Raw genomic sequence first — 24,561 nt, 5'->3', positions numbered from 1 at the left:
GTGGCCCAGGCTGCTGCTGCCTTCTGACCAAAATGCTGACGAAGGGAATGAAGATTTGCTTGTTGGAAAGTCCTTCCCATGAGGGTGACTGTTCAAAGCCTCTCTGCAGCCTCAATTTTCCAGTTAGATGCTAGAAAACAGCCAGGAGATGGTGACAGATCCTTGCCACCCTGAGAACATTAGCTCCCTGCAATGTTAGGAGAGGTGATGTGCTCCCTCTCTCCCTTTTGCTCTTTCCTAGGCAGCGGTTTTGCTAGCAACTTGCTTGGGGCCTCCTCCTCTTCTTCCAGCAGCACCTACACCAGGGTGAAGTCTGAGATCTGCTTGTCCACGCTTCCCAGCCACAAGGAGGTCACCAGGAGGTGACTGCTGCTCTCTAACCCAGGCACTCTGTTGCCAGCTGCTTGAGGGGGCATTTTGTGGTGTCAGGAGACCATGCCTGGGAGACCCTTCCTTTCTGCCTCTCCCCTTGCAGGCTCTTTCTCACTAGTGAGAGAAGAGAGAAATGAAGACCCTACAGTCCTTGCTTCCTAGCAGGACTGCAATTTCTTGTACTGTCCCATTTGTTATGGCAGGGGTGTGGGGATGTTGCCCTGGGCTGGACATGCATATGTCTAGGTAGGGAAAGGACCATGGGGGCCCAGCTTGGCTTCAGTGTTGGGGCTGGTGGGTTGGAAAGGGCTGTGTGGGTTTGTAAGCTCTGTGTGCCCTGGTGATGGGTACACTGTGAATCACGAGCTCTGCACTGCAGTAAATACCCTGTAGCTGGACACAAGGCATGGGGGACTGGTTCTTGGAAAAGGCAGTAAACTTCAGTTGCCAGACTTGGCATTTCTCCTTGCCAGGTCACTGGTGGTACAGCTCACTAGTGTGGGTCACCCCAGCAACCTTTCACCCCAGGAGAAGAGGCTCGGATCAGACATCTCCATCCTTGGAGGCAACAGGACAGGGATTTATGTCCAGTGGGTCAAGCCAGGCTCACGGGTCAAGGATGCAGGACTCAGGGAAGGGTGCCGGCTTATTGAGGTGAGTCTGGGAAGGGCTCACTTCGTGGGTTTGCAAGGCATCTGGGATGTTGCGAGGGGTGTGAAGTGATCCCCAGTGCAAGCTGACCTCTACCCAACTTTAAGTCCACCTCCATTTCTCTTGTTTCCCAGGACTGTTCTCTGCCTAGAGCTTTATACAGCACAAACATCCATCCAGGTCTCATGGCACTCGAGTGTCCCTGTGCATATAAAAATGCTGAGACCTTCTGAAACACTTCCTTGAGCTGTGGGTGGGGAGAAACAAAAAGGAGTCACACGATTAAGATGTGTATGTTCCTGGAGTTGTCTTTCACCTTTTAGGTTTTCAGAGCAGTTCGCATCCTGCACATGCCCATTGCAAAGCAATCAATTTTGGAGCACGATCTCTCAGACCTTTGTGACCCTCCTGAGCTACAGAGAATAATTGCTCTGAAGAAAACTCCTGGAGGGAAGGAAGGGCATTTGTTTTGCTAAGAATGACACCACTTGAAATACAGCTACACTGCTTGAATTAATATCCCACCTGTAACTGAAAACAAACCAGTGCTCCTGCTCCCACACGCATTCATGCACACGCATTTCCATTCATGGCAGTCCAGCATCCAGAGTGGGTAGTGGCCAACAGCAGGTATTTCAGAGGCAGAAGAGGGAGCCAGAGGCAGACTGAAGATGCCTTGCCCTCAGGTATAGCTTTTCCCAGACCGGTCTCACTCTGTAACATTTCTTGTGTAACCCTGATGGGTGAGGAAGCTTGGGGGGAGCCTGCTCTTCCAGACCTTATGATTAACAGCATTGGGTCCTTGCTAGCTGAGGGTGCCATCGCTGAAGGAAGAGGTGCTTTCCCTGGAGAACTGCACACGAGAGGTTGCCTACCTGAGCCTGCTGCACTGGGATGAGCCCTCTAGTCTCATCTTCCAGCTGGACCTGGAAGGTAAGGTGCTAGCAGATGGGTCTCCTTTGAGCCTGAGCTCTCTGCCTCTCCTTCTAGACCCTCCACCCAGCCCTGGAGATAAATCTCAGTTATTCTCTCTCCTCTCCTGTTTGGTCCTAGGCCACCATGTCTGACACGGGTTGGCCATAGCTCCAGTAGCTTTCCCTGTCTGGTGTGACTTGTGCATTCTCTGAGTTACGGGATGGAGGTACAGACCTTCTGTCTGTTTGCCTCCTCTGCACCCCCCCCACCCCAATCTGTAGTGTCACAACTGTGCTGGGGACTGGCCTATCTTACTGATGATGGTTGTCTCCTGTGTCACCATCTGTTTTGTGCTCCAGGATACCAGCCTCTGCGAGAAGCCCTGGAAGAAGGGAAGAAATTTTCTGGAGACTCATTCTACGTACGCACCAACCTGTCCCTCCTGGAGCCATCAGACCCGTATGCACTGTGTGTGAAGTGTCGGGAGATCCTCCATGTCACGGACACCATGCACAAAGGGCGTCTGGAGTGGTACTGCTCGCGTGTTGATCCCTTGACCATGCGGGACCTGGACAAGGGGACAGTGCCCAACTACAGCAGGTAACTAGGGTGAGGAGGAAGGTGGGGGGTACCTGCTCCATTTACCTGTGGTGAACATCCCCTAGCAGTCATGAGGAGTGCAGACTGGCCTCTCAGTGGTGTGGGATGCCCAAGCCTTGCATGGGGACCAGTGCGGTAGTGTTTGGGAGCCCTTGAGAGACCGGGAGGTTGAGCGATATGCCTATGCTTCAGCAGGTCTATAGGGCTGGTGAAGAAGATCACAGCAGGCTATGGTCCCTGGGGCCTTTGGAGTTGCTTGAGTGCAAGCTCTCTGTCTTTTCAGGGCTCACCAGCTTTTGAAGATCCAGGAGAAGGGCCAGATGCCTGGGCAGCAGAGAGGCCACAGAAATAACGTAAGCCAAAGAAGCAGGCGATGAGAGCCATGTGTGTGCTCATAGCCATCCCACCACCTCAGCATGCAATCTGCCCCACTCTTATGGTAAAGCAACCCATACAGAGGTGGCAGATGGGTTAGAAGGCAAAGCAGGGGCTTATAGCCCAGGCAGTGTTACTGTTCTGTGGCTGCTTTTCTAGCACTTCCCCACATCTCAGGCTGAACCCCATGGGCAGCAGATCCAAGCCCATACTTTTTGTAAGAGTGCTCCATACTTTTTGCCAGAGGGTGTTCTGCAGCCAGTTCTCTGTGTGTGTGTGTGTGTGTGTGTGTGTGTGTGTGTGTGTGTGAAAAGGTCAATGTTCTCAGCCTTATTCTCTTCACTTTCTCCTCAGCTAAAGAAACGGGCCTTGGACCAACTGCGCTTGGTGAAATCCAAACCGCAGAGGAGCCCAGAACAGCCCCCTCAGCAGCTGTGGCTGGACCCCTGCTCAGGTGAGCTGTTAGCCCTGCACCTGCCCTGTCATTCTTGGAGACGCAGTTGTACCCTGTGGGCACTGAAGGGACACTGGCATCTGAGATGCCTCAGTCTTTCTGCCCAGGATCCCTCTTATAACTCTGGTAATGGAATTTTGAGAAGTTTGTGCATATTTAAAGTCTCTGCCCCTTTCCCCTGCTTTTCTGGGGCTTTCCATTGCTGCTGTCATTCTTGGGGTCATCTAACTTTTTATGGAGAATAAACGTGTGTAACTCAAGGGAGTCCCAGGAAATGGGCAGGGGGTCCACATCTAGGGTATCTGCCCATGAGCAAATGTTGTAACTGGGGTAGGATCTTTCCTGGCATGTGAGGTGGTTGGTAGGTACCTACAGAATTCAAGATGAGGGGGTGGCACAGGAAGAATGGGATGATCTGTAGGCTCGTTCTCACCTTTGGCTTTCTCTTCTTCGCTCCTGTCTGCCAGACCCAGACATGAACCTGAAGCCTTACAGCCTGGTGCGCCCTGTGGTGGTCAAGGCACCCCGTCCTGTGGTGCTGTCACCAAACTGCATTGTACCACGGCTCATCAGGAACCTGCTGGACTTGCCCACCTCTCGCCTGGACTTCCATGTGTGCCCAGCAGGTAGGCACAAATGAGTGGTTGGCACATCCAGGGCTGTTTTAGTAGCCTGTGGCTGAATGAGGTAAAGAACGAGAGTCTCCTACCTCCAAAGGCTACTTTCCCTTTTTATCTCCTGCCACTTCTTAGCCATACAGTGGGAAGCTAAGATGTTGCCTAAAGAGGACAACTCCCTCTTTCCTTCTTGCTCCTCACTTCTTCATTGCTCTCCTTTCCCAGTGTTTAGAGTTCTTCTTTTGCCAACTGCAGGACTGAAAAATGGGTCAGTATATTTTTTGGAGGGGTGATTATGAAGGTACTGAAAAATCTCTGTTTTGCTGAAAAAGCATGGCTCTGAAAATTTTGGCCACTGGGCTTCTTAGCTGAGTGAGTTGGCCATGTATCCTGTCCTGCTGAGCCCTCTGCAGGGTCCCTCTCACATTGCATGGGGACCCACTTTGATGCCTTTTACTGCAGATGGGAATTTACACTGAGGGCAAAAACCATCCTCCCCTGCCAGTTTTGCCTGCTTCATAGGAAGGAAAGTAATCTATGAGACCCAAGCCATATCTCTTTTCTTTGCTGCCTCTGTTTTCCTTTGAAGAACTCCTCAGCCAGCTGATATTCCACAGGAGCCTGCTGCCTGCAAAGGAAACAGGGCTTTGCAGGATCCATGTCTACCTAGGAAGTACCTGTGCCACCAGCCAGAGGTAGCAGAGGATGCCCAGCCAGCCTGGGCCTTGGGATAACTGAAACGTGCTCTGTACCCAGTTCCAAACATGCCTTCTCCTAAATATATTACTTTATTTCTATCTTAGGAATGAGCAGCTGCTAAAAGCCTTATTATATTCCCTGCTTGTGTTTCCGTGGCAGTGTGAGCAGCTGCCTAGAGCAGCATGGTCAGCAGGTAAAGCCCAGCACCTGCTTCAGCCACACTGGGCTGCAGAGCCTGTGGCTCCCAAGCCAGGTGTGCATTGTGTCAGCTTCTGTTGTGAGTTACTGCATCTGGCAGTCATTGCTTTGACCACACTGCAGCTTGCTGTACTGCCAGCTCTGCCTGCAGTTCTCTGTCTCAGCATCACCTCTGCTGCTCTCCTGCCTGGCGCTGGCTCGGCTGCTGGGTGCTCTCCCTCTGCCTCTGAGCAGGGGAGGTGGCTCAGGCTACCACCAGCAAAAGGAGGTTCAACTTGCTCTCCATCTTCCTCCCACTCTCCATGCCCGGATGCACACTCCTCTTACCTCCCCACAGCCGTGCTACTCACTGGAGTCATCTATGAGGCCATGTAGCTCTCAAACCTTGCAGAAAAACTAACTGGCAAAAGAGGGTGGTTATTTTTCTGCCATACATTGTTGGGAGGGTTGGGATGGTGGAGCAGTGGGGAGGAGGGTGGATAATGTCCGTGAGCCAGCTTAGGCTGCTGTGATGCAACACAAGGTGCTATGCTTGCCATGAAAGGTGTCTTCAGCTGTGATATCTTGTTTGTTCCATACCAGAAAGCTGCAGGAGATCCATGCCAGCACATAATGTTGTATAATTAGACTTGCTCTCCAGAATCCATAAACACTGGACTCAGTAAACACCTGCTCACCAGCAAACGTGCAGGATCAGAGGTAGAAAGTATTGCAAGAGGGAGAAGGGACTGATGTCTCCCTTTTCATATCTCCTCTTGGCTCGCAGAGAAGCTGGCAGGAGGAGATCCCAGCGCTACCCATGCTCAGGAGTACTCTGTGTCTAGAACTGCCTCGCAGGACCCAAGGGAGAGCTGGCAAATCCGCATGATCCGGGAGGCGATGGAGAAGGTGCTCAGCTTTTCATCTGCAGAGAGAGAGCTAGGATGGGTCACCTCATTCAGATTGGAGAAGAGGAGAACGGGGGAGGAGGGAGAGTTGTGTGGTGATAGAGAAGGAGCTGCTTGCTTGGGGGCTGTGTAATTTGGAGAGTGTTTTAGATCCAGGTGCTGTGAAGTTGTGGAGCAGCAGATATGGACATTTCCTTCCCTGAGTCTGATGAGCTCAGATAAAATAAATGGCAAATGAGGATTTGTGGGGGAGGTGGTGGGACATGCCATATGCAGAAATGACCTGCCTGCTCTCATATTCCTCATCTTCACCAAAGTGGCAATAGCTCTGCACAGGGCAGACAGAGAAGTGTGAGGCTGTGGGTGACAGCAATGACAAAGGGGATGTGAAGATGGGCTGTGGCTGAGAGAGGGGTCCAGTGGGCTCTTGGATCGGGTTGGCAGTGATGGAATGGGCGACCCTGCTATTTAATTCTCCCCTTCCCGCTTGATAGTGTCCATAAATCTCACTTTTAATGGAATTAGTATTGGAAAAGCAATGATATTACACAGTATGGGGTTTGATTTAATGTAATTGTCAGGGGCTGGGGTTATTTTTTCTCCATTTAAATCAGTAAATCTATTCAATTTCCCTTCCAGAATAAACACTGCCTGCTACAGCTGGGAGTTGAGGGTGTGAGGGATCTAATTAAAAGTGAAATATACCCCATCGTTATCCATGTCGAGGTCACTGAGAAGAATGTTAGAGGACTCAGGTAAGAAAAGACAGAGTGGCATGGATGAAGGGTATCACGGGACGAGAGATGTCCAGAGGCTTGGCTCTGTTCAGAGGGAGAACAAGGATCAGGTGAGAGCATTTGATATGTGTGTTGGGGTTGGCTGCTATGAGGGGAGCAAAGGCAGGAAAACTGGCTTTTTGTACATGTGAGGGAGTTCCTGGGTGGTTTTGTCACCCCATTTCTCTGTGCCAAGGGTAACATTTGTCCCTGTGTTTTCCCCAGGAGCTTGCTGGAGAAGGCGGGCCAGCGGGACTCTGAGGTGCTGAAGGTGTGCCGTGGTGTGGAGCAGGCTCTCCACACTCTGCCGTGCTCCTGGGCCCGTGTGGAGCCCCATGCCTGGACCCATGCTGAGGAGCTGCCTAAGGTTGTTCGTGGATGCATCTTTCAGGAGCAAACCCGCCCGCTGTGGATTGAGGAGGGCAACGACTGAGCTAGGGGTAGCAGAGCGGGTACTGCCAGCTACTGTCCCTAAGAGCTGTTCTCGGAGGTCCCTGCCTCCCTGAGCCCCTCCAGGTAGCATGTTCTTCTCCCTCAAGGGGATGCTGGCAGCAAAGGCCCCCAAGGGTAGCTTTTCTGGTCCCTTGAGGGCCACCAAGGACTGGGAAGTAACACGTACTGCCTCCCCCATCTGAGCCTTCTGTATTTTATTGGAGAGATGTCTTCTGCCATCACGGTGGAAGCCACTTTCCTGGGCTGCTCCCCATTACCTTGGGCTGCCCTTGTCTCTGGTACGTGGTCAGATTGACAGATAGGGAACGCAGGGGAAAAGTGTGGGATCAGGCTGTGTAGGAGCATCTCTCACACACATTTGAAGTCCTTCTCCCATCGCCACCATATCCCCTGCCCTGTGGCACTGTGTGCTCTGCCTTCCTTCTTCCCCTGTCTACCTCACCTCTGGCCCCAGGGCACAGGGAGCGTGGCTTATATGCCTCACTGCAGCTGGAGTGACACTAAGATTGCAACAAACCCTCATTTTATAGGAGCTGTACTCTTTATTGCTTGTAAATTATTAATGGAGCCTTTTATTGGCAAACCGTGTGTAAAGGAGAATTAAATACCATTCATAATGGGAATGGGTGGCAGGCTGTGGGCTTGTGTGTTACTGGGAAGGTATGGTTGATGCACAATGGAATATTTTTCTTCTCCATTAGGCCAGCCCTTTAGGGGAAGGAGGGAGCACTGAATTTGCTGTGGTAGGGCAGCAAGAGGTGTGGGCAGAGGACAGGCTAAGTGTGCCACAGACTAAGGCCCCTCTCTTTTCTACTTGCTCCCTGGCATTCAGTCCCTTGCCTCTCCCCAGCGCTGACGTTGGCCAGGTTACTTTAGGAAAGTCAGGGAAAAGCTCACTTGATGTGTCTGGCTGAGTCCCTAGAGGTTCACATCCCTCCATGCCCTGATTAGTGTTAAGTGACGAGCCAGTTACCTCATCCTCCTGAGGGACAACAGGGAGACTGAGCCCAGCCAGGCTGCTAAGAGAAGGGGGGATGGTGCCCCTGAAAGAGGTGGTTCTCACCTTAACACGGGGCCAAGCATGGGTTCAGACTGGCAGAGGGAAGACAGAGGGTTTGGGTAGCTGCAGCAGTGCTCACCTATGATTCCTGACCAATTGCCATTATCAGACCCACTGTGGGATAGGGGTGCCGGGATACCCATGCTGCGGAGAGGTGGTTGTAGGTGATCTTTCCTGAGGCATGCAAGAAGAAAATGAAATCTGTGGCTCTGTGAGACTTCGTGGGGCGTGTGGTCAGGCAGAGAGCTGGGTCCACTGATTCTGAGGTTAATGGGAGAAGATGGGCACCAGCACCAGAGTCAAGTCCTCTCTGTGTCCTCCTTGCCCCTGTGATTTGGCACTGCTAGTGCCATGCACTTTTAAAGCTCTGAGCAAAGATTAACTTGCTGATGTTCACGAGTCCCCTGTGAGGTGTTATTTCAGGCTCTAAACCAGTTGCCTGTGTCTTTTATGAGGACGACAGTGAAGGGGGGAGGAAAGAAAACGAAGATTTTAACTTGCAGTCACTAAAATGTAGAGCAAAATCCTAGGTCTGCCCTGGAGCCATGCAACTCTCCTCTCAGGGAAGGGGGAACTGGCATACACATAGCTCCAGATGAAAGCTCCCAAGTGGCACCCACTCCGGGGGATGCAGCCTGAGCATCCCAGCACAGCCAGCCCCCTGGGAGGGTACTTACCCTGCAGGCAAACAAAGTGGGACTCTTGTTGAGCTGATGAGAAGACAAGTCCCAAAACAAGCTCCCATCCATCCTGTCATGGGTTTGGAGATTAGAATTTGCAACTTTGCAGGAAAAAGCGTAGTGCTTGAGTATCCAGGAAAAACACTCTGTATGAGGCACTCTGACTTGGGGCTTGAAAATTCCAACTAGCCTTGCTGTCACTTGAGAGCCAGCCCCAACCCTATAGCCTAGGCTGAAGGTGGTAAAAAGCCAGCCCTCCCATTCTGGGGAGTCAGGCTGTGCTCCCAGCTTAGCACTTGCTGGTACCCAAAGAAACATGTCCCCCAGCACCTCCCTGGGCCATCTGCTGGAGGGAAAGGGAGGCAAAAGAAGGTTGCTGGGAGGCAGGTTGGCACTGCTCAGGTAGCTGAGCAGCAGGAGGCACTGCCTTGCCTGCTTCCTGGCTTCTTCCAGGCTCTCTCTTTATCCAATTTGTCTTCCCCGAGGCTTTCAAAATCCAGCTTTAATTTGTTCTGGACACAGGTGAGAAGCGGGGCAGAGGGCTCCAAGGCAAACATAAATGCCTTCCCACTGCCCTGCACGCCCCAAACCACCTTCTTTGTACTTCTGGGGGGGTGGCTGCCTGCTTGGAGGAATGAGTCATGGGTTAGGTAACAGGCAGAATGCAATTAGCAGCCCTGGGCACCAATTACCAGCTGTAACAGCCTTGTGCAAGCCTCTGTAAAGAGTCACCAAGAACACTATTTTTCCCTCCAGAGAGGGAATCGGCATGGCAGCATGTGTGTCACCCTGGGAAGTCACCAGCCCTGTCCATGCTGGCCCCCTGTCCCAGCAGAGCTTTCTGGCACCATGCTCTGTACAAGGTAGCTTTGAATTATATTTGTAACATCTTCTGGGGACATCACTAAGGCTCCTCTGCCTCTGTCCCATCTTTCCCTCCCAGATGATCTCCTAAGCCAGGCTGGGAAGTGCTGCAGGATGCCTGGGAGCCATGGAAGCTGCCTTTGCAACTGCCTGGGGCTGCTGGAGTGTGGCAGGAACACGTGGGGAGGTTAATTTCTGGTTCAGGAGCAGTGGCTAGCTGTGGGAGCAATCCCAGTATTGAGCATAGAGGCAGTGGATCAGTCACACCAGGTTCAAATCCCTGCAGTAATGTAAGGCCTGAAGGTGAATGACTCCTCCTTCCTGCCCCATGTAAGCATCACTATTCAAAGGAATCTAAAAATAAAACCTGCAGGGCCCCTCCAAAGGGATATGGGAGATGCTCTGGAGATGTTCTTGCTTCAGGGGAAGGCTAGAGAGAGACTTGGAGAAATACAGTGGGGGAGGGAAGTGGATTCAGTGGTTTCTTCCTTACAAAAGAAAAAAGTTGTACCCAGGGACAAGACTAGGGTGAAAGTGTGTGTCTGAGACCTGGGGAAACTGAGCACATGGTTTTAGCCCTGTGGGGCAATCTTCCCTGTGTGCCTGGAAAGTGTCTACATCCGGACACACAGTGGGAGCGTGGAACAGAGGGACCCTGATCCCTGCCCTGCTCCAGTTTTCTAAGGTCCTATGGTCTGACATGTGCACAGGGAGGGGGTGCCCTTTTCCACATGGAGCCATTCTGCACCCCCACCATTTCTCCTGGGCCCCCTTCTTATTACTTTTTATTTTTATTTTTTTAGTATGCTGAGATTGGATGCCCACAGCTTGCAGCTCCCTGAGGAGGTGCTCTGATTTTGGCAGCTTATGTAGAGCACTACCATCCTGCTGTCCCCCTACAGAGAAGCTGGGGTGGGGGTAAGGATATCATCCCCCTCCTGGGCTGGTTGTCTCTCTGTACCCCCCTGGCTGCTCTGTAGGGTGGCCTACAGGTAGTGTGAAGGGGACCTGCATGGTCATCATCAACCCCATATCAAACTGAACCAGCAACAGAATGCAGCAATCCCCTCTGTGGTGGTCTTTGTCTTGGGAGGAGCTCTCATACCTTTTGAGGGTCTCTGATATCCCTATCCCTTGTTGGCAATCAGATGGCTGGGAGTGAGGGTGACACAGGGGAGATGCACACCTGTGTCCGATGGCGCAGGGGGGCAGTGAGGAAGGAGCTGGAGGTAACATTTTGCTGCTGTGCCTATGGGTCTCTGGGGTTTTCCAAAGAGAGGAGACACCCCCCTTCCTTGCCCAGGAAAGGGGAAAAGGAAGCTCCATCATGGACAACACAAGAGCCACAAAGGACAAGTTGCTGAGCTCAGCCCTGCTACAGCAGCAAGGACTTGGGTGGGATATAAACTCAGCCGTGAGGCTGAGCCCCATCCCTGGAAGTGTTCAAGGCCAGGTTGGATAGGGCTCTGAACAACCTGGACTAGTGGAAAGTGTTCCTGTCCATGGCAGGGGGCTTGTAGCTGAACGATCTTTAAGGTCACTTCCAACCCAGACCATTCTATGATTGAAAGGGAGGCAGCAGGCTCTCCGTCACACTATCTAGTGTACCTGTTCCTGTGAATGTCACTGGTTCTGCAGTCACCTGGGCAGCAGAATGTCCTTGGGCATCCTGTGGGAATGTGAGATGGAGTGGAGGGCGGGGGTTGTGTGGCTGGAGGCAGAGGAAAAAGGACCTTCAAGATCAGAGAGTATCTGGATCATGGTTTGGGAGATGGGTGTCAGAAGGGGGGTTCACACCCCAACTTGAGACTCTGGGGCATGGGGGGCTGGGGGGAGGCAGAAGAGGACACACTGTCCTGCTTTGGGGAGGCAGGCTGGGATTAAAGGGCAGGGGCAGCAATTCAGACCTGTGTCCAGAGGAAAAGTTTGGGGCTGAGGGAATTCCTGGGGTAAAAAACGATCTTCCCAAGAACAATACAGGACCCTGCATCTTACCTTCACCAGAGCCCACGTCAATGCCACCGTCCCCTCCTCCTTCAGGAGCAATGGGCTGAGCAGGGCTGCAGAGATCGGGCTGGACTGAAACAGAGGAGCGGGGAAAACAGTCAAGCAACAGGTTTGTCCTCCCAGATCTGTTCTTTGTCACCTCGGAGGTGTCCCAGACTGTGGGGGACACAGGTGAGACGTCTGGTGAGACAAACCCACTGTCAGACCCAGGGCTCCCCGCTCTCCATCCTTCCCCCCGCTCCATCCTCTTCCTCCCCCGGGGCTGGCGCCCCGCCCCGTGCCCGGAGGCGGGACCGGGGCTGGCAGGGAGCAAGAGCTGCGGGAGAGAGCAGGTGGAGAGGCAGTCCAGCCGCACGCTGGACCCCCGGCCCCGTTCCTGCAGCCCTGCGTCCGCCGCTCGCCTGCCGCCCAAGCCCCTGCCTCGGATTGCTGGGCTGGTGTCTGCTGGGGAACTGATGCCTTCGGTCCAGACTTCCCGCCGATGGCTCTGATCTCCTTTGCCGGCTCCTCAACACCCAGCCTAGGACCCTCGGTCTCTCTGTTGGGAGCGGGGATGCCCACTTTCCTCCTGGCAGGCTGTGCTAGCCACGTGCCAGTCGCCTCGGAGTATTTTCCCATCATGTGTCCCTTGCCTCGCTGGGTCATTGAGCCCTCTGTAGTCTGTGAAAATTCCCCCTGCTTGACAAGCATCCTCCAGGTCTGCTGCCTCTTTGGCTTCCTGGTCTTCACCCCCCTTATTCCTTGACTACACCCTGCTCAGACCTTGCTCTTGGCTGATCCTGCTGTGTCAGAGGCTTTGAGAAGAGTGGACAGCTTCACGTGGAGGTACAGGGAGAGTTTGTCCTTGTTCAGTAGGATACTGACTGCGGTGGGAACAGTTTGGGAGCCATGGGCCGTCGGCTCATCCATGGTCTCTCTGGAGCCGCAATCTTCCTTGCCAGTGTGGCTCTCCTTTCCGTGCGGCACCGTGGGGTTCAGGAAACAGCTCGGTATCCAAGGCTCAGGGAGGGGATGTTGGAGAAGCCAGAGCAACGAAGCAAAATGAGTGCAGAGAAAGCTGGTGGCAGGGGGCAGAAGGACCTCAAAGTCCATTCTCTGGAAGGATACAGGACTGAGAGAAGCCTAACACTTGGAGACGTTTTCATAGCTGTGAAGACAACCAAGAGATTTCACCAGAGCAGGATGGAGCTGCTTCTGGACACATGGATATCACAGGCCAGTGAGCAGGTGAGCGTCTGGATTCGAACTAGAGAGAAGGTGTTTGGTAATGGGGCAGGGATGGAGTGTCAGGGTAGGGGTATAAAAGCCAAAGGAAGGGGAGGATGGCACTGTAGTCCCACTCAGTACTTTGCCTCATTTTCTGTAATTCTCACTTCTTTTCACATTGGAAGGGGGATGCTACCCAGCAAAATGTTTCACTAGTTTCATGGGAAAGGCTGGCAGAGAGGCCGCACCAGACTGAGTGCACTGACCATTCTGGGGCTTCATGAAAGGGTGGTTTTCTACCTCCTAGTGCCATGAGTTTGCTAGGTTTGGCGCTGATTTGCTCTCCTGGCCCTCCATCGGGATGCTTGCACTGCACCTGGGCACTCGTTGCCCTGGGAAAGTGGAGTGCAGTGGGCAGGAGAACAAGGTAGAAGGACCTGGAAGACCTCCTAGAGTCAGCCCTGTTCGCTCCCCAGCACATCAGTGTAATCCATTCCTGTCTTTCTTGGGTGGATGCTTCTAGGTGCATGATCTTGAAGTGATGAGGGTGTATATTTGTTTTTTAAAATATTTCTTTTAACTGGGGGTCTGATGTTTCCAGCCTTTGCTAAAACCGTGCTTGAAGCGTTTCCTTCCTGTTGGAGGAGCTGATGTGGGGCACCACATTAGTGGTGCTGTGCAGACTGGCTTGCTGGTAGGCAGGAGTACTCCCCAGAGCCCATGTGCTTTTTCTCCCTCCCTCACAGAGCTGCTCCTCAAGAAAAAAGAAATCCTGTGGCTGCCCTGAGGGGTGTTTTTTTTTGCCTCTGCCTGTGTGTGATGGGTGCCTAGAAGGCACTTTCAGGCCTCAGTGAGGAAGGGGGATGGGGGCGGAGGTAACTGGGTAGGAGAGCGCTTGAAGCAATGCAGGGTTTTCTGGGTAAGGGTGGTTTTCCACTTCATGGCGCTGCAACTGTCTGGTCTGCTGCGGTCGTCACAGGAAGCCGTGTCCTATTTTGAGCACGCTTCCTCTCCTGTCTGCATGTCCCTCTCAGCATCTGAGGTGCCCTGCTTCCTCCTCCAGAAGCACTTCTCTCTATCCAACCTCAGCCCAGCAACTTTTGGAGAAACCAAACCCAACCACGTGGCTGCACTGGCATTAAGATATTGTTACTGGGGCCTTTGGAGTGAGTTTTTAAGGGACAGTTTCTTTCCTCATGTGTTTGACAAACCTGGCCATTCTGCTGATGACAGGAATTAGATGCTAGCTCCCCATATTCATCTGACCCTCTCTGTTTGGCATGTAAGTGATGTCCAAACCTAGGAAGAGGTGTTGAATTTTCCATGCTGCTGCCAGCCTCTGGTAAACCTTCACAGACTGAGCAGGAAAATAGGAAGGAAGGACAGAGTGGGAGCATCACTCATTTTTAAACCGTGTTTTTCCAGTGTTACCAATTTTTGTTGTAAGCTCAGCATTTTCCTTCCCCTCCTCAATTTTCCATGTTTTTATTGTGCTCTTTTTACTAAATGGCTTTGAGAGAAGGGGAACGGGAGCAGGAAGAGAGATAAAGAGAAGTACATGAAAGTCAACCCCCCCCTTTTTTTTTAATATATTCCTGCTTGAGGGGGTTTTTGAAATTTAGGGGAAAAGGTTAGTTTTGAAAATTTTACAATACAGAAAACCTCACTTAGCAAAAAAAAAAAAAGTTTTCAGTTTGCAAAGTTCATGTAACTGTTGTGGGGAAAGGGATAGTGCACCAGACCTATTATTGAGTTCTTATGGAGAGGCGTAGGTTTTAGGAGCCAATATTGGAGAGATCCAGGTCTAAGAAGTCCTGATGGACAAAGACTGCCTCCTCCTAAGGCTGACCCAGCATCTTTCTGTCTCACTTGCCCTTATTCAAGGCGGGAGACCAATTCAGTGAGTCTTTCTCCATCAGTGGCCAGCAGGGAAATTTTAGCAGCTGGCCGCGTTGCTGATGCCCATCCTGGCTTCAGAGCTCATTACCTGCGTGGTGTCCTCCTGGAGGAAGCAACCCAGACCTCATAGGTCGGGCTTAGGTGACTGTAACAGGAGGCAGGAACAGCTGTGGTTTTTATCGCTAGGACAGACTGTATGGGAGCCAAATTAAAAGTCCTCTGTGTTGGACTCTGTTGGGGTAGACACTGAGAGAGAGACATTTTCTCTGAAACTTGACTGCTTAAAGAGAAGATGTGCAGTTGGTGAGAGATGGGGAAGTGTGAGATGGGCACTCTTTGCTGGACCATGCTCTGCCTCTTGAGAACTGATCCATGACAAAGTCCCCACAGGAGGTTGACATGAAAGTCATTTTAGCAAAAGACCTTTTCCTCAGCAAAAGTTTAATTTAAATAGAAGTGTTGTTTTTGATGATTGTTTAGGCTGGACAGAATCTTGGAGTCACTTACGTTCTTGGCCCCCGTAGTTTTGGTGGAGGTATGTCTATCTTTCTGGTCTGAAATGGCATTTTGTTTGGTAATGTAAACCAATTCTAGCAACTCCCCCTCTTTTAGAAGCCCACATATCCAGCCAAATTAAATGAAACCTTTGAATGACCCATCTTGAACTGGCTTTCAGATTTTCAGTGTTGTGAATGCATTGTAGATTTTGAGTCTGTACTCTGGGTAGGACACAACAGTAACCCTGCTGAGGTATTTGCGTTTTGGAGGGGGATTCTTCATAGGCAAGGGATACCCTGTGAGCCTGGGAGATGAACCTGGCCTTGGATTGTCAGGTTCCACATCTTTTTTTCCTTTTCCTATTTTTTCCTTGCTAGCCTGCTTCCCCAGTTTGGGGTCAGGAGGTCTCAGAGCATAGTATTTATCCATTGAATGGGCTCTTATGTTCATGAAGAGCTGCCAGGCAAAGCTGTTTGACACAGTGGCTCCATATCACTGCTTGCACTGCTGTTGAGCAGACATCATTTCCCAGCCAGACATCTTGTCCACTCCAGAATGGAGGGACACTTTCTGTACTTCATCTCTCCTCGGGCCCAGATTGGCTGTCTTGCTGTAGCACTGACAGCTGTCCTGGCCCAGTCTGTGTGCAGAGGCACCACGATTGGAGATCCTGCATGGCCCTGATGAAGAACAGGAGAGTGGATATGAGAGGGAGGCTACTCCTGTCTAGCCCATTTGCCTGCAGGGGTACAAGTGACAAGTGTTTTTCTGCTCCCACATCCCCAGCAGGTGGAGTAGGTCTGGTAGGAGACCTTCTAAATCTCTTCCAGACTCCATTAGTATGGACAACAGTGACTGGTGTCTCCTTGAGAAGGAACTGCGTAACTGGGCCAAATGGTCTCCAGGCAGGGCTGTTTTCTCTCTCTTCCATCCCAGCCATCGTGTGTGGCTTTGCTGAGGGACACATGGTGGTGGTCACTTGGATGCTGGCAGCAGCTGCTGTTCCAGGTTGCCCACTCTCAGGGGTGTGAGGGATGGAGAGACAAGGATGGAGGCAACTGCCTGAGCTATTGTGATCTTCTTTAGCATTTCTAGAGTACTGTAACCAGGTTTGCCATGGAGATCAGTTTGGAAGAGCCAGAAAAATCAGATTTGCCAAGTCCCCACACTCATAACTCCCTTTTTCAAGTTATTTTGGACAGTCTAGTGTTGCTCATGGTGACAGTGTACCTTCATCATTGGGTTCCCAAAGAAACATGTTGGGTGTCTGTAAAAAGACATTTCCCTTCTTGCATCAAGAGAAAAGTAGGAATCTCAGAATATTTTCAGAATTAGAAAATTTGGGAAAAGATGCAGATTGTTATTTTAAGTCAATCAGATGTGATGTTTGGTAGACACATGATTTCTGGTTGGTTTTATATCTGTAAGCAAGTAATTTCCAGCAACAATATTTCTTGGGGTTTTTGAAAATGTCAGAAAGTTTCAACAGTTTGTTTTTTCTTAAGATGAAATATTTGTCACAGTGGAAATTTCTGACACTGACATGCTGGCAAGGGAAATCCCATGACACTGACAATCCCTGCCTTGCCTGAAGGTTGTGATATAGTCCCCTGATCCAGAGCAACTCTTTTACCTGAAACTTAGCTAATTTCTTCTTGTCCCATGATTATCTTGAAAGTGATTTTAACTAAGAGATTTTACTGGTGGGGGAGGTAGGAATGTGTGCATGTTTCATTGCTGCAGCTCAGCTGTGGGAGAGTAGTTCACCAAGCCACTGTGGCACATACATCTGAGACCATGAAACCATCCTGCTGCCTCTGCTTGAGCCAGGTGATCTCTGAGCGTCCTTCATTGCCTTCTTTTCACGTACGGAACATTTCTCTTGCTGTGTCCTCTTGATAGGGATGTATCTCCCAAATGCTGGGTGGGTGTGGGGAGATGTAGAGACTCTTGTCTCCTTGCCAGAGCCTTTGGGAGAAACGATGGCTCCTGGGGCTGTTGTCTGCCTGCCTTGTTCCCTTTGTCCCTGTGCAGGTGCTGTGTTTAACCAGCCTGTGGGCAGCTGGTGGGGAGACTGTTTACCGCTCGCGACTCCTTTTTGATTTCATGAAAGCTCATTTTCTGCCTGAGGAAAGCTTTTTTCCACTGGCCCTGATCCTCGCCAGGCCCTGAAGAGGGGGAGATGTGCCACATAATGGCAGCGAGGGGGGTTAGAGAAGCCTGGGAGGAGGAGGAGGGGCAGAAAGTGGCGGGGGGCTATGCACACTTAACACACAGACAGATGTTCTCCTTTTAATCCAAGCATCATTTAACCACAATGCTTTAATTTTTCTACCACTGACACCTAAGCCAGGGCTCCTCACCCCCTCACTCAGTGTCATGGGCCCCCTGTTCCCAAGGCAGTGGGATGGGGGCAGAAATGAAGCCACAAAAGCGCTGATGATTGTGCTGTGCAGGAAGGGGGAGCATAGCCCTCCTTCTGTTCAACTGCTGTTTCAACTGCTGCCTGGGAGCGGGCTACAGCAGCAGAGGATGGGGTCGGAGTAACCATATCGTGTGTGTCCAGCTGTGGAAGAAAGGAGTGGGCATCCAGGAGCAGCACCAGTCCATTCCTGAGAGTAACCTCTTTTCCTTGTTTTCTCAGACCTACGTCTTCACTGATGAAGAAGATGATGCCTTGAAAAGGAGAATGGGTAATGATCTATCCTATAATACCACTTTCAGCCTCTGAATGGCCACAGCTTTGGGAAGGGGTCTGGCATGAAGGCTGGCTCTCCTGCACCATCACTGCCCATTGAAATATGTCCCTTGCCTTTCCTGTGGGAGGACCTCGAGCTGTGGTGGTGATGATTTGGTGTATTTGTCTTGCCCCAGGAGAGGCAACTGGAGGCAGGGTGTTGCCTGCCTTAAAGCTGTGGGTGGAAGCTGCCCATGACAGAGCCCCTCAACCTCTGCATCATGGTTGGCAGCGAGCAGGGTGGAAGTGCGGATGACAGGTCTTCTAGTCTTGGCCAAATTACTTGGCTTTGTCCAGGTTTCATCTCCTGGTGGGGGAAAGCTGGAACCCATGTCACCATGGACTGGGGTGCCTGTTGGGAGGCCATGAGGAGGCTGGCTGTGAACAAACCCCTTCCTTCCTGCCCAGATGTCCTTGTGACTGCTTTCCGTTGTGACAGTGCTTTCTCTCTTCTGGCAGGTGACCATGTGATCTTCACCAACTGCTCTGCCGAGCACAGCCATCTGGCCCTCTCCTGCAAGATGTCAGCTGAGTTCGACGCCTTCCTGGTCAGCGGCCGGAGGTGAGGCAGAGCTGGTGTGGGAAGCTCTTGCTTCCCTGAGAGCAAGAGGCACCTTCCTTGCCACAAACCTCTTGTGTTTTCCTATCTTCCCCAGCTGGTTTTGCCATTTGGATGATGACAACTACCTGAACCCTCAGGCCCTCCTGAAGCTCTTGTCCTCCTACTCTGAGACGTGGGATGTTTACCTGGGGAAACCCAGCCTGAACCGACCCATCCGGGCCTCCGAAACACTGCCAAACAACCAGACGGTACAGCCTTTGGTGGTGGTGCAGGGGCCAGTGGGTTGTTTTGGTGCTCTGGCTCATGAGCTGTAGACACACTGCAAGGAGAGACAGGTCCCAAGAGCAATGGGCAACAGCTGAACAGCTGAACAGCAAAACTCGCCAGTCTTGTCTGAACATGGTTGTAGGTGTTGACTAAATCTGATCAACCTAGGGGAAGAGTCTCACATTGCTGCTCTGCCTTTGGCTGCCTGTTTGACAGCAGATAAGCCTGCCCTGGGCTGCCCACGTGTTGATACCAGCAGGAGCTTGGCCGTTCCAATTATGAGGAGGTCAGAATAAATGCTGTACTGCTTCTGGGCAGCAGGCAGGGGTCTGGGATGACAACAGGGCCATGTTTGTCCTGGCATCAAAGCCAGGTTTCCAACATTACCATCTCTGGGAGTATAGTATCATCTGAGCTTCTGCCATTGATTTTCTCTGGTGTTTCTCTCCAGAAATCTGTGCGCTTCTGGTTTGCCACAGGAGGGGCTGGGTTCTGCATCAGCCGCAAGCTGGCAAGCAAGATGGTGCCGTGGGCCAGGTGAGCTGCGCAGCTGGTGAGCATGGGAGCCATCAGGGACGAGCAACATGGCTGCACATCAATTCCTGGCAGTGTCAGATCTAGATTTGTACATGTAGTGTTTGCAAAGATGCAGAGTGCCACATCCTACACATCTGAAAGCATGTGGGACTGGAGGAAGGATGTGGTGGGTAGGTCTGCCCCTTGACTGAAAACAGGCAAGAGCAGGCACAGAAGCAAACATGATCATAGGATGATATACATCCCTTTCCTCCTCTCCTTTAAGCTCTTGGTTACTCCCCACATTCTTTCCCATCCCTTTCAGCTTCCTCTGACTCTTTTCCTAAGTGCTTTCCCTGTCTGCCTATCTCCTCTCCCCTTCATCTGCCTCTTTACTTAAGCTCCCTTCTAAGCTAATTTTCTGTTCCCTCACTCCAAACCCTCTTCAGCTTCTTAGAGTAGCCATTGTCATTTCCTCAACTTGATGCATGGAGAACAGAGGTATGTCCCATGGTATTGTGTTAGTGCAGCCTACAAGAAGATGATGTATTCCATGATACCCTAGGTTATGTCACAGGCTGTATGCACATATACTGGTAGGCATTGGCTTTGCCAGCTGTAACCAGATCTGAGCATACCCAGAAAGACAGATCTGATCCACACCAGGTGGCTGGTTCAGATGAAGCCTGTGATACACATTTTATGGTAGGAGGAGGATGATCTGTGATCTAGTGTAAAATGAAAGTGGCACAGAGGATAATGCCTAACCTGGCAAAAAGTCTGCCACTGCTTTTTTAAAATGCTTAGAACACATTTGAACTAGCTGAGCATTGTTGTAGTAGACAGTGCTTCATGCTGCGTAACTGATTCCAGTTACAGAGGCCTTAAAATTGGGTATAGCCTATCATCAAAGGATGGCCAAACGTGTGGTGTTACATTACAGTAGAGCCATCGATGGCTTATGCAAGCTGCAAAACTCTTTCTTCTTTCTCCTGGTCCTGGCTGTGTGCTCCCACCATTTCTGAGCCCTCAGGGGCTCAGCGCTGCTCACCAAACAGGAGGAGAAGTGACTCTTTGAAGTCTGTCAGTTCTCTGCATCAGCTCACTGAGGAGCTGGTACATATCAGGGACAGCACCTGACAATTTGTGGGACAGCATGGCTGCGAATGCTCAAAGAGCAAACACATTCCTGAATCTTTGCAGGTGGAACTCAGGGATTTCTTACCTAGTTCCAGGATTTACTCTGGTTTTCAGTAATCTCCCACCCAAGTGGATGCCTATATCTGCCCCTGCCGTTTTCCTAACCCACACAATCCTACTCTCTTCCAGTGGCAGGAACTTCCTGACCACTTCAGAGCTCATCCGCCTGCCAGATGACTGCACCGTGGGTTACATCATTGAGTGCAAAGTTGGTGGGCAGCTGCTGCCCAATGCGCTCTTCCACTCCCACCTGGAGAACCTGCAGCTCATCCCCACCTCTCAGCTCATCCAGCAGGTGAGGAGGGAAAATGGAGCAAGAGGGAGGTGTGTGAGGAAGGCGAAGTGGAGGGGAACTTACAGGCACATTGCTCCATTGATGGCACTGATGTGCATTGCATCAATCATCTGCTCTTCTGGGGAGGCTTTCCTGACAAACGCTCCTTTGAAATGGAGCGGATGTTGCCTGCAGCACAGTTGCCAGGCACAGTGTTCTGGGATCAGTGGTGGGGAGCACAAGTATGGGGAGTGATGGAAGGATTGAGGGCATTCCTGGAAGAATGTGTCACAAGGACAAGCAGAAATGATGACTGACTTGGAAAGGGACTTTGACATGGCACCATATCTGCCTTGTGTGGGGGTGTAGGGGGCTTGGAGAGGCAAAGGACTAGCAGGACCCTCCATGGGGAGGAAGACAGGAGACATATGCAAGGCAGAGGCCAAGCCAGCAGAGAAAGAACCAGAATGGGACTTTCTGTCACCCAAAGCAAGTTCCTTGCTCTTCAACTCACCTCTACTCCCTGCTCATTTCTCACCACCACTTTGTAGGTCACCCTCAGCTACGGTGTCTTTGAGAACAAACTCAATGTTATTGAGCTCAGCGGCCCCTTCTCGCCACAAGAGGATCCCTCAAGGTATGGGGCATGTGGTGTGAGCCCTCAGACAATAGGTTGGGAAGGGGAGGGCAGCCAAGCAGCATGCAGGAGGCAGAGAGTGAGGGACAGAAACCTTACAGTCACATGGCTTATTGGGTGAGGTGCACACCAGCAGTAAGCTGTTTGTGAACGCTTACAAACTTTGAAAATCCTTTTGGATGAGTGGGAGGAAAAGGAGCGTTCAAAACATTTTATTTGGACAATATCTAATCCAAAAGTATTGCAGTTTTTCACATTTTGAGGCTGAACAAGCTAACCTTTACCTCAGGGACAGGAACACAAATGTTCTTTTAAACTCAGGAAAGGAAATTCTGCTTGCTGTTTCATTTTATGCTTTGCTGAGAAAACTGAAGGGAAAAAAGAAAAAGGTTCACTTTGGGCTGACTGCAAACAAAACTGTTCTTTGATTTACCTTCTCCTCTTTGAGTGAACAAACCTAAAGTTGTTATTTGCAGAGCACGGATAGGAAGATCCTGGCTGGAGATAGCAGGGATGGGAAGCAGCTGGGTTGATGAAAAGAGCATCAACAGAACCATGTAGCAGGGACTAGTGCAGTACCCATCTCCCTGCCTGTGATCAGGGTGAGCTGTGGGCTTGGGCTCCATGGGCCAGAGCTGGATTTGGGTATCAGAGGGAGGCTTGTCTGCTTAGCTTTGCTGAGAAAAGACATCTTGAAGTGAACAACCAGTCCTGAGCTCTGTGGGGCAGGTTGGGCACCTGATGTGGAATGGGATGTGAGGAAAAGGTCTTCCATTTTACAGCTGTGTGCTGGTGTAAAAACTTTTACCTGACCTTATTTTGCTTTCTCCCCAGCAGGTTTCGATCACTCCACTGTCATCTCTATCCCGACACCTCCTGGTGCCTGCAGCCTGTTGGCTGGTGATGCCTGAGCCTCAGCTACAGTTGGTCCTAGTGATACCTATGCACCTTGTAGGGGATGGGACAGTGAAGAAGCTTGGTGTCCTCAATTTTGCCTTTTCTACAGTGGTCGTGGGGCTCTGTGATGGCTTTTTTGGTCCTTGCTCAATACTGGTGACACAGGACAAGAGACAGGATCTGTCCCAAAGATGGATAACATGGGCTGGACACATGGATGAGCTTCCCATCTGTGATGGGATACATATAAGGGATGGGAGCAGTATGCCTTCTGAGCAGATGAAGGACCGAATAGTAACTGCTGGGCATCTTGGTAAAGATGAGGACTTGCTGCTCTGTGCTGTGGCTGCATCTCGTTGACTAGAAAGTCCCTGGGTGTGTGTAACCAGTGCACAGCTGAGGATGGCTGGCAGCATGTCATCGCTCCGGGCTCTGAGCAGGGCCTCTTCCTCCACATCTGCTTGTGCTTTTCCTACTTGCAGCCACTGCCCTGCTGAGTCTCTGCCTAGTCAAGGTCTACAGAAATGGAATGTGACCATTTCTGTCTTGAATGAATCCTGGAGAAGCGTGGTTCTTGCTCAGGACAGGGGAGATTGACAGGAAGTACAAAGAATCAGGAATCCCTTGTTCTGCTGGGACAAGAGAGGAAGAATGAAAGGGAGCCAGGAGAAGACTGATGGAGATGAGGACAGTTCCTGGATTGAACACTGAGGGTCTGATCTTGTATGGTGCTGCATTATTCCTCTCCTTTTACCTTCTTGATGTGGGGTCAGGATAATCTCTTGCTCTAATTACCAACCTGTCGTCTGAGATTAGACTCCAGCTCCTATCTGTGAGAGGAGACATAAAGGATTAGAACTGGCTGAAAGAGAGGAGAAAGGAAGAGATGGAGAAGGAGCTCTCAGGAGCGGATTAGGGGTTACAGCTTTATAATCTTTTCTGTCCCCGACTAAAAAAATTAAGTCATGAAGGAATGGAAACAGCAAGGCAAAGAGCTTTTTATCTCTGCGTTTCTTTACTCCAGAGGCTAATAGGAGCTTTCTGCCTACCTGCTGTCCCTGCCGAGTGCAACAGGGAGAAGGAGAGGCCCCAAATAGGTTACAAGCTTTCTGGCATGTTTGTGAAGAGTCCTATACTCAATAGAGAGCCTGGTGTGAAACCTGGGCAGTGCTGCTTGCTGGGGAATGAACTTTGGCATCATTTTGTCCTTATACACACAGTTAAACCGCTGGGGGAGAGCATTGCAGGGAAAGCTAGAAGGCAAACAGACTGTTTTAAATGGCAGGTGGTGCCACAAACAGGTATTTCTCTTTAAAGAGCATTTCAAAACAGACTGCTGGGATCTGTGAGAGGTCCTGTAATCTCCAGATGAAAGGACAAATGCCCTTTCTCCAAAGAACTGCTCAGCTTTGATGCTGCTGATGTGACTAAGCCTGCTGCTGGTGGGTTGGAAGAGCCAAAGGCAACTGTCACTGTGGCTTTGCTGTTTTGAAAACTGGCCACTCTGTCACCTCCTTCCCCCCCCACGCACCAGCATCTCCTACACAGCACACATGAGGTTTAAAGGAATGGCATCAGAAAGACGTTCCACCTCTGCAAAGGGGATCTAGAAAGGAACGAGCACTTTAATGTCAAGAGAAGCAGAGGGCAGCAGCCTGTAGAGCTGTTTTCCAGCCTGGTCATTCTTACTGGCATATAATCAGCTTGTGTAGCAGCAGAGACCCCTGCTTTCTTCTGTTGCACAACATGCCTTTGAACTGGAAATTCGTCCTGAGCAGGGGCAGGGGCCATCTGATGCCAATGGCCATTCCTTGAGTTGTGCAAAGCACTTGGCTCACACAGCTGAGCTCACCAAGGAACCATGCGACACAAAACAGACACACAGCTATTGGAAGAGAGATGCAACATAAAGAAGTCCTGCCCCACAGGGCAAGCAGTCGGGTTTGAAGAAGATGAAATACACTTTCATGAGAAGAAATGAGTCTTCAAGAGAAATCTACACTACCTGGATATATCCTTTTTCCCCATTCAGACTTTCAGCTGATGTTAATAGAGACTTTGAGTTAAAAAGCCAGTCCTATCTGTAGATGTCCTGGTGACAGTCAGAGCAAAATGCGATTCATGTGAGGAAACTGGTATAGCAGCTTCACTTCCCTGGGGAAAAGCAAAGCAGAGAAACTGAAAGCTTGCTTTAGATCCTGGCCTCAGCTGGTCTGAATTGACCTGGTGTCTTTTGCATGTCTGAAGATCAGATGTTTAA

The 24,561-nt window shown here is 50.9% G+C and overlaps 2 protein-coding genes across 2 annotated transcripts in view; both read left to right on the top strand.

Annotated features, from left to right (window-relative positions):
- CARD10 (caspase recruitment domain family member 10) overlaps nucleotides 1-7,687 on the top strand; it is a 34,035-nt gene extending 26,348 nt beyond the window's left edge. The window contains exons 13-22 of the mRNA XM_018080097.2: nucleotides 242-362; nucleotides 846-1,026; nucleotides 1,833-1,956; nucleotides 2,298-2,538; nucleotides 2,822-2,891; nucleotides 3,268-3,367; nucleotides 3,835-3,993; nucleotides 5,648-5,769; nucleotides 6,408-6,523; nucleotides 6,770-7,687. Coding sequence (XP_017935586.1) covers nucleotides 242-362; nucleotides 846-1,026; nucleotides 1,833-1,956; nucleotides 2,298-2,538; nucleotides 2,822-2,891; nucleotides 3,268-3,367; nucleotides 3,835-3,993; nucleotides 5,648-5,769; nucleotides 6,408-6,523; nucleotides 6,770-6,977 — 1,442 coding nt within the window. The 3' untranslated portion in view covers nucleotides 6,978-7,687. The remainder of the gene's footprint in view (nucleotides 1-241; nucleotides 363-845; nucleotides 1,027-1,832; nucleotides 1,957-2,297; nucleotides 2,539-2,821; nucleotides 2,892-3,267; nucleotides 3,368-3,834; nucleotides 3,994-5,647; nucleotides 5,770-6,407; nucleotides 6,524-6,769) is intronic.
- A 3,926-nt stretch (nucleotides 7,688-11,613) lies between these two features.
- Nucleotides 11,614-24,297, top strand: MFNG (MFNG O-fucosylpeptide 3-beta-N-acetylglucosaminyltransferase). Its single transcript, XM_008931557.4, has 9 exons — nucleotides 11,614-11,717; nucleotides 12,464-12,835; nucleotides 17,856-17,904; nucleotides 18,408-18,510; nucleotides 18,605-18,758; nucleotides 19,229-19,314; nucleotides 20,623-20,788; nucleotides 21,319-21,404; nucleotides 22,242-24,297. The coding sequence occupies exons 2-9, from the start codon at nucleotides 12,497-12,499 to the stop codon at nucleotides 22,306-22,308; spliced, it is 1,050 nt and encodes a 349-aa protein (XP_008929805.4). The 5' UTR covers nucleotides 11,614-11,717; nucleotides 12,464-12,496; the 3' UTR covers nucleotides 22,309-24,297.
- The last annotated feature ends 264 nt before the right edge of the window (nucleotides 24,298-24,561 follow it).

Source organism: Manacus vitellinus, unplaced genomic scaffold (genome assembly GCF_001715985.3).
Source record: "Manacus vitellinus isolate BGI_N305 unplaced genomic scaffold, ASM171598v3 scaffold_5_pilon, whole genome shotgun sequence".
Classification (NCBI taxonomy): Eukaryota; Metazoa; Chordata; class Aves; order Passeriformes; family Pipridae; genus Manacus; species Manacus vitellinus.
Note: the sequence above shows the minus strand (reverse complement) of the source record. Positions and strands in the feature narration are given on the sequence as shown.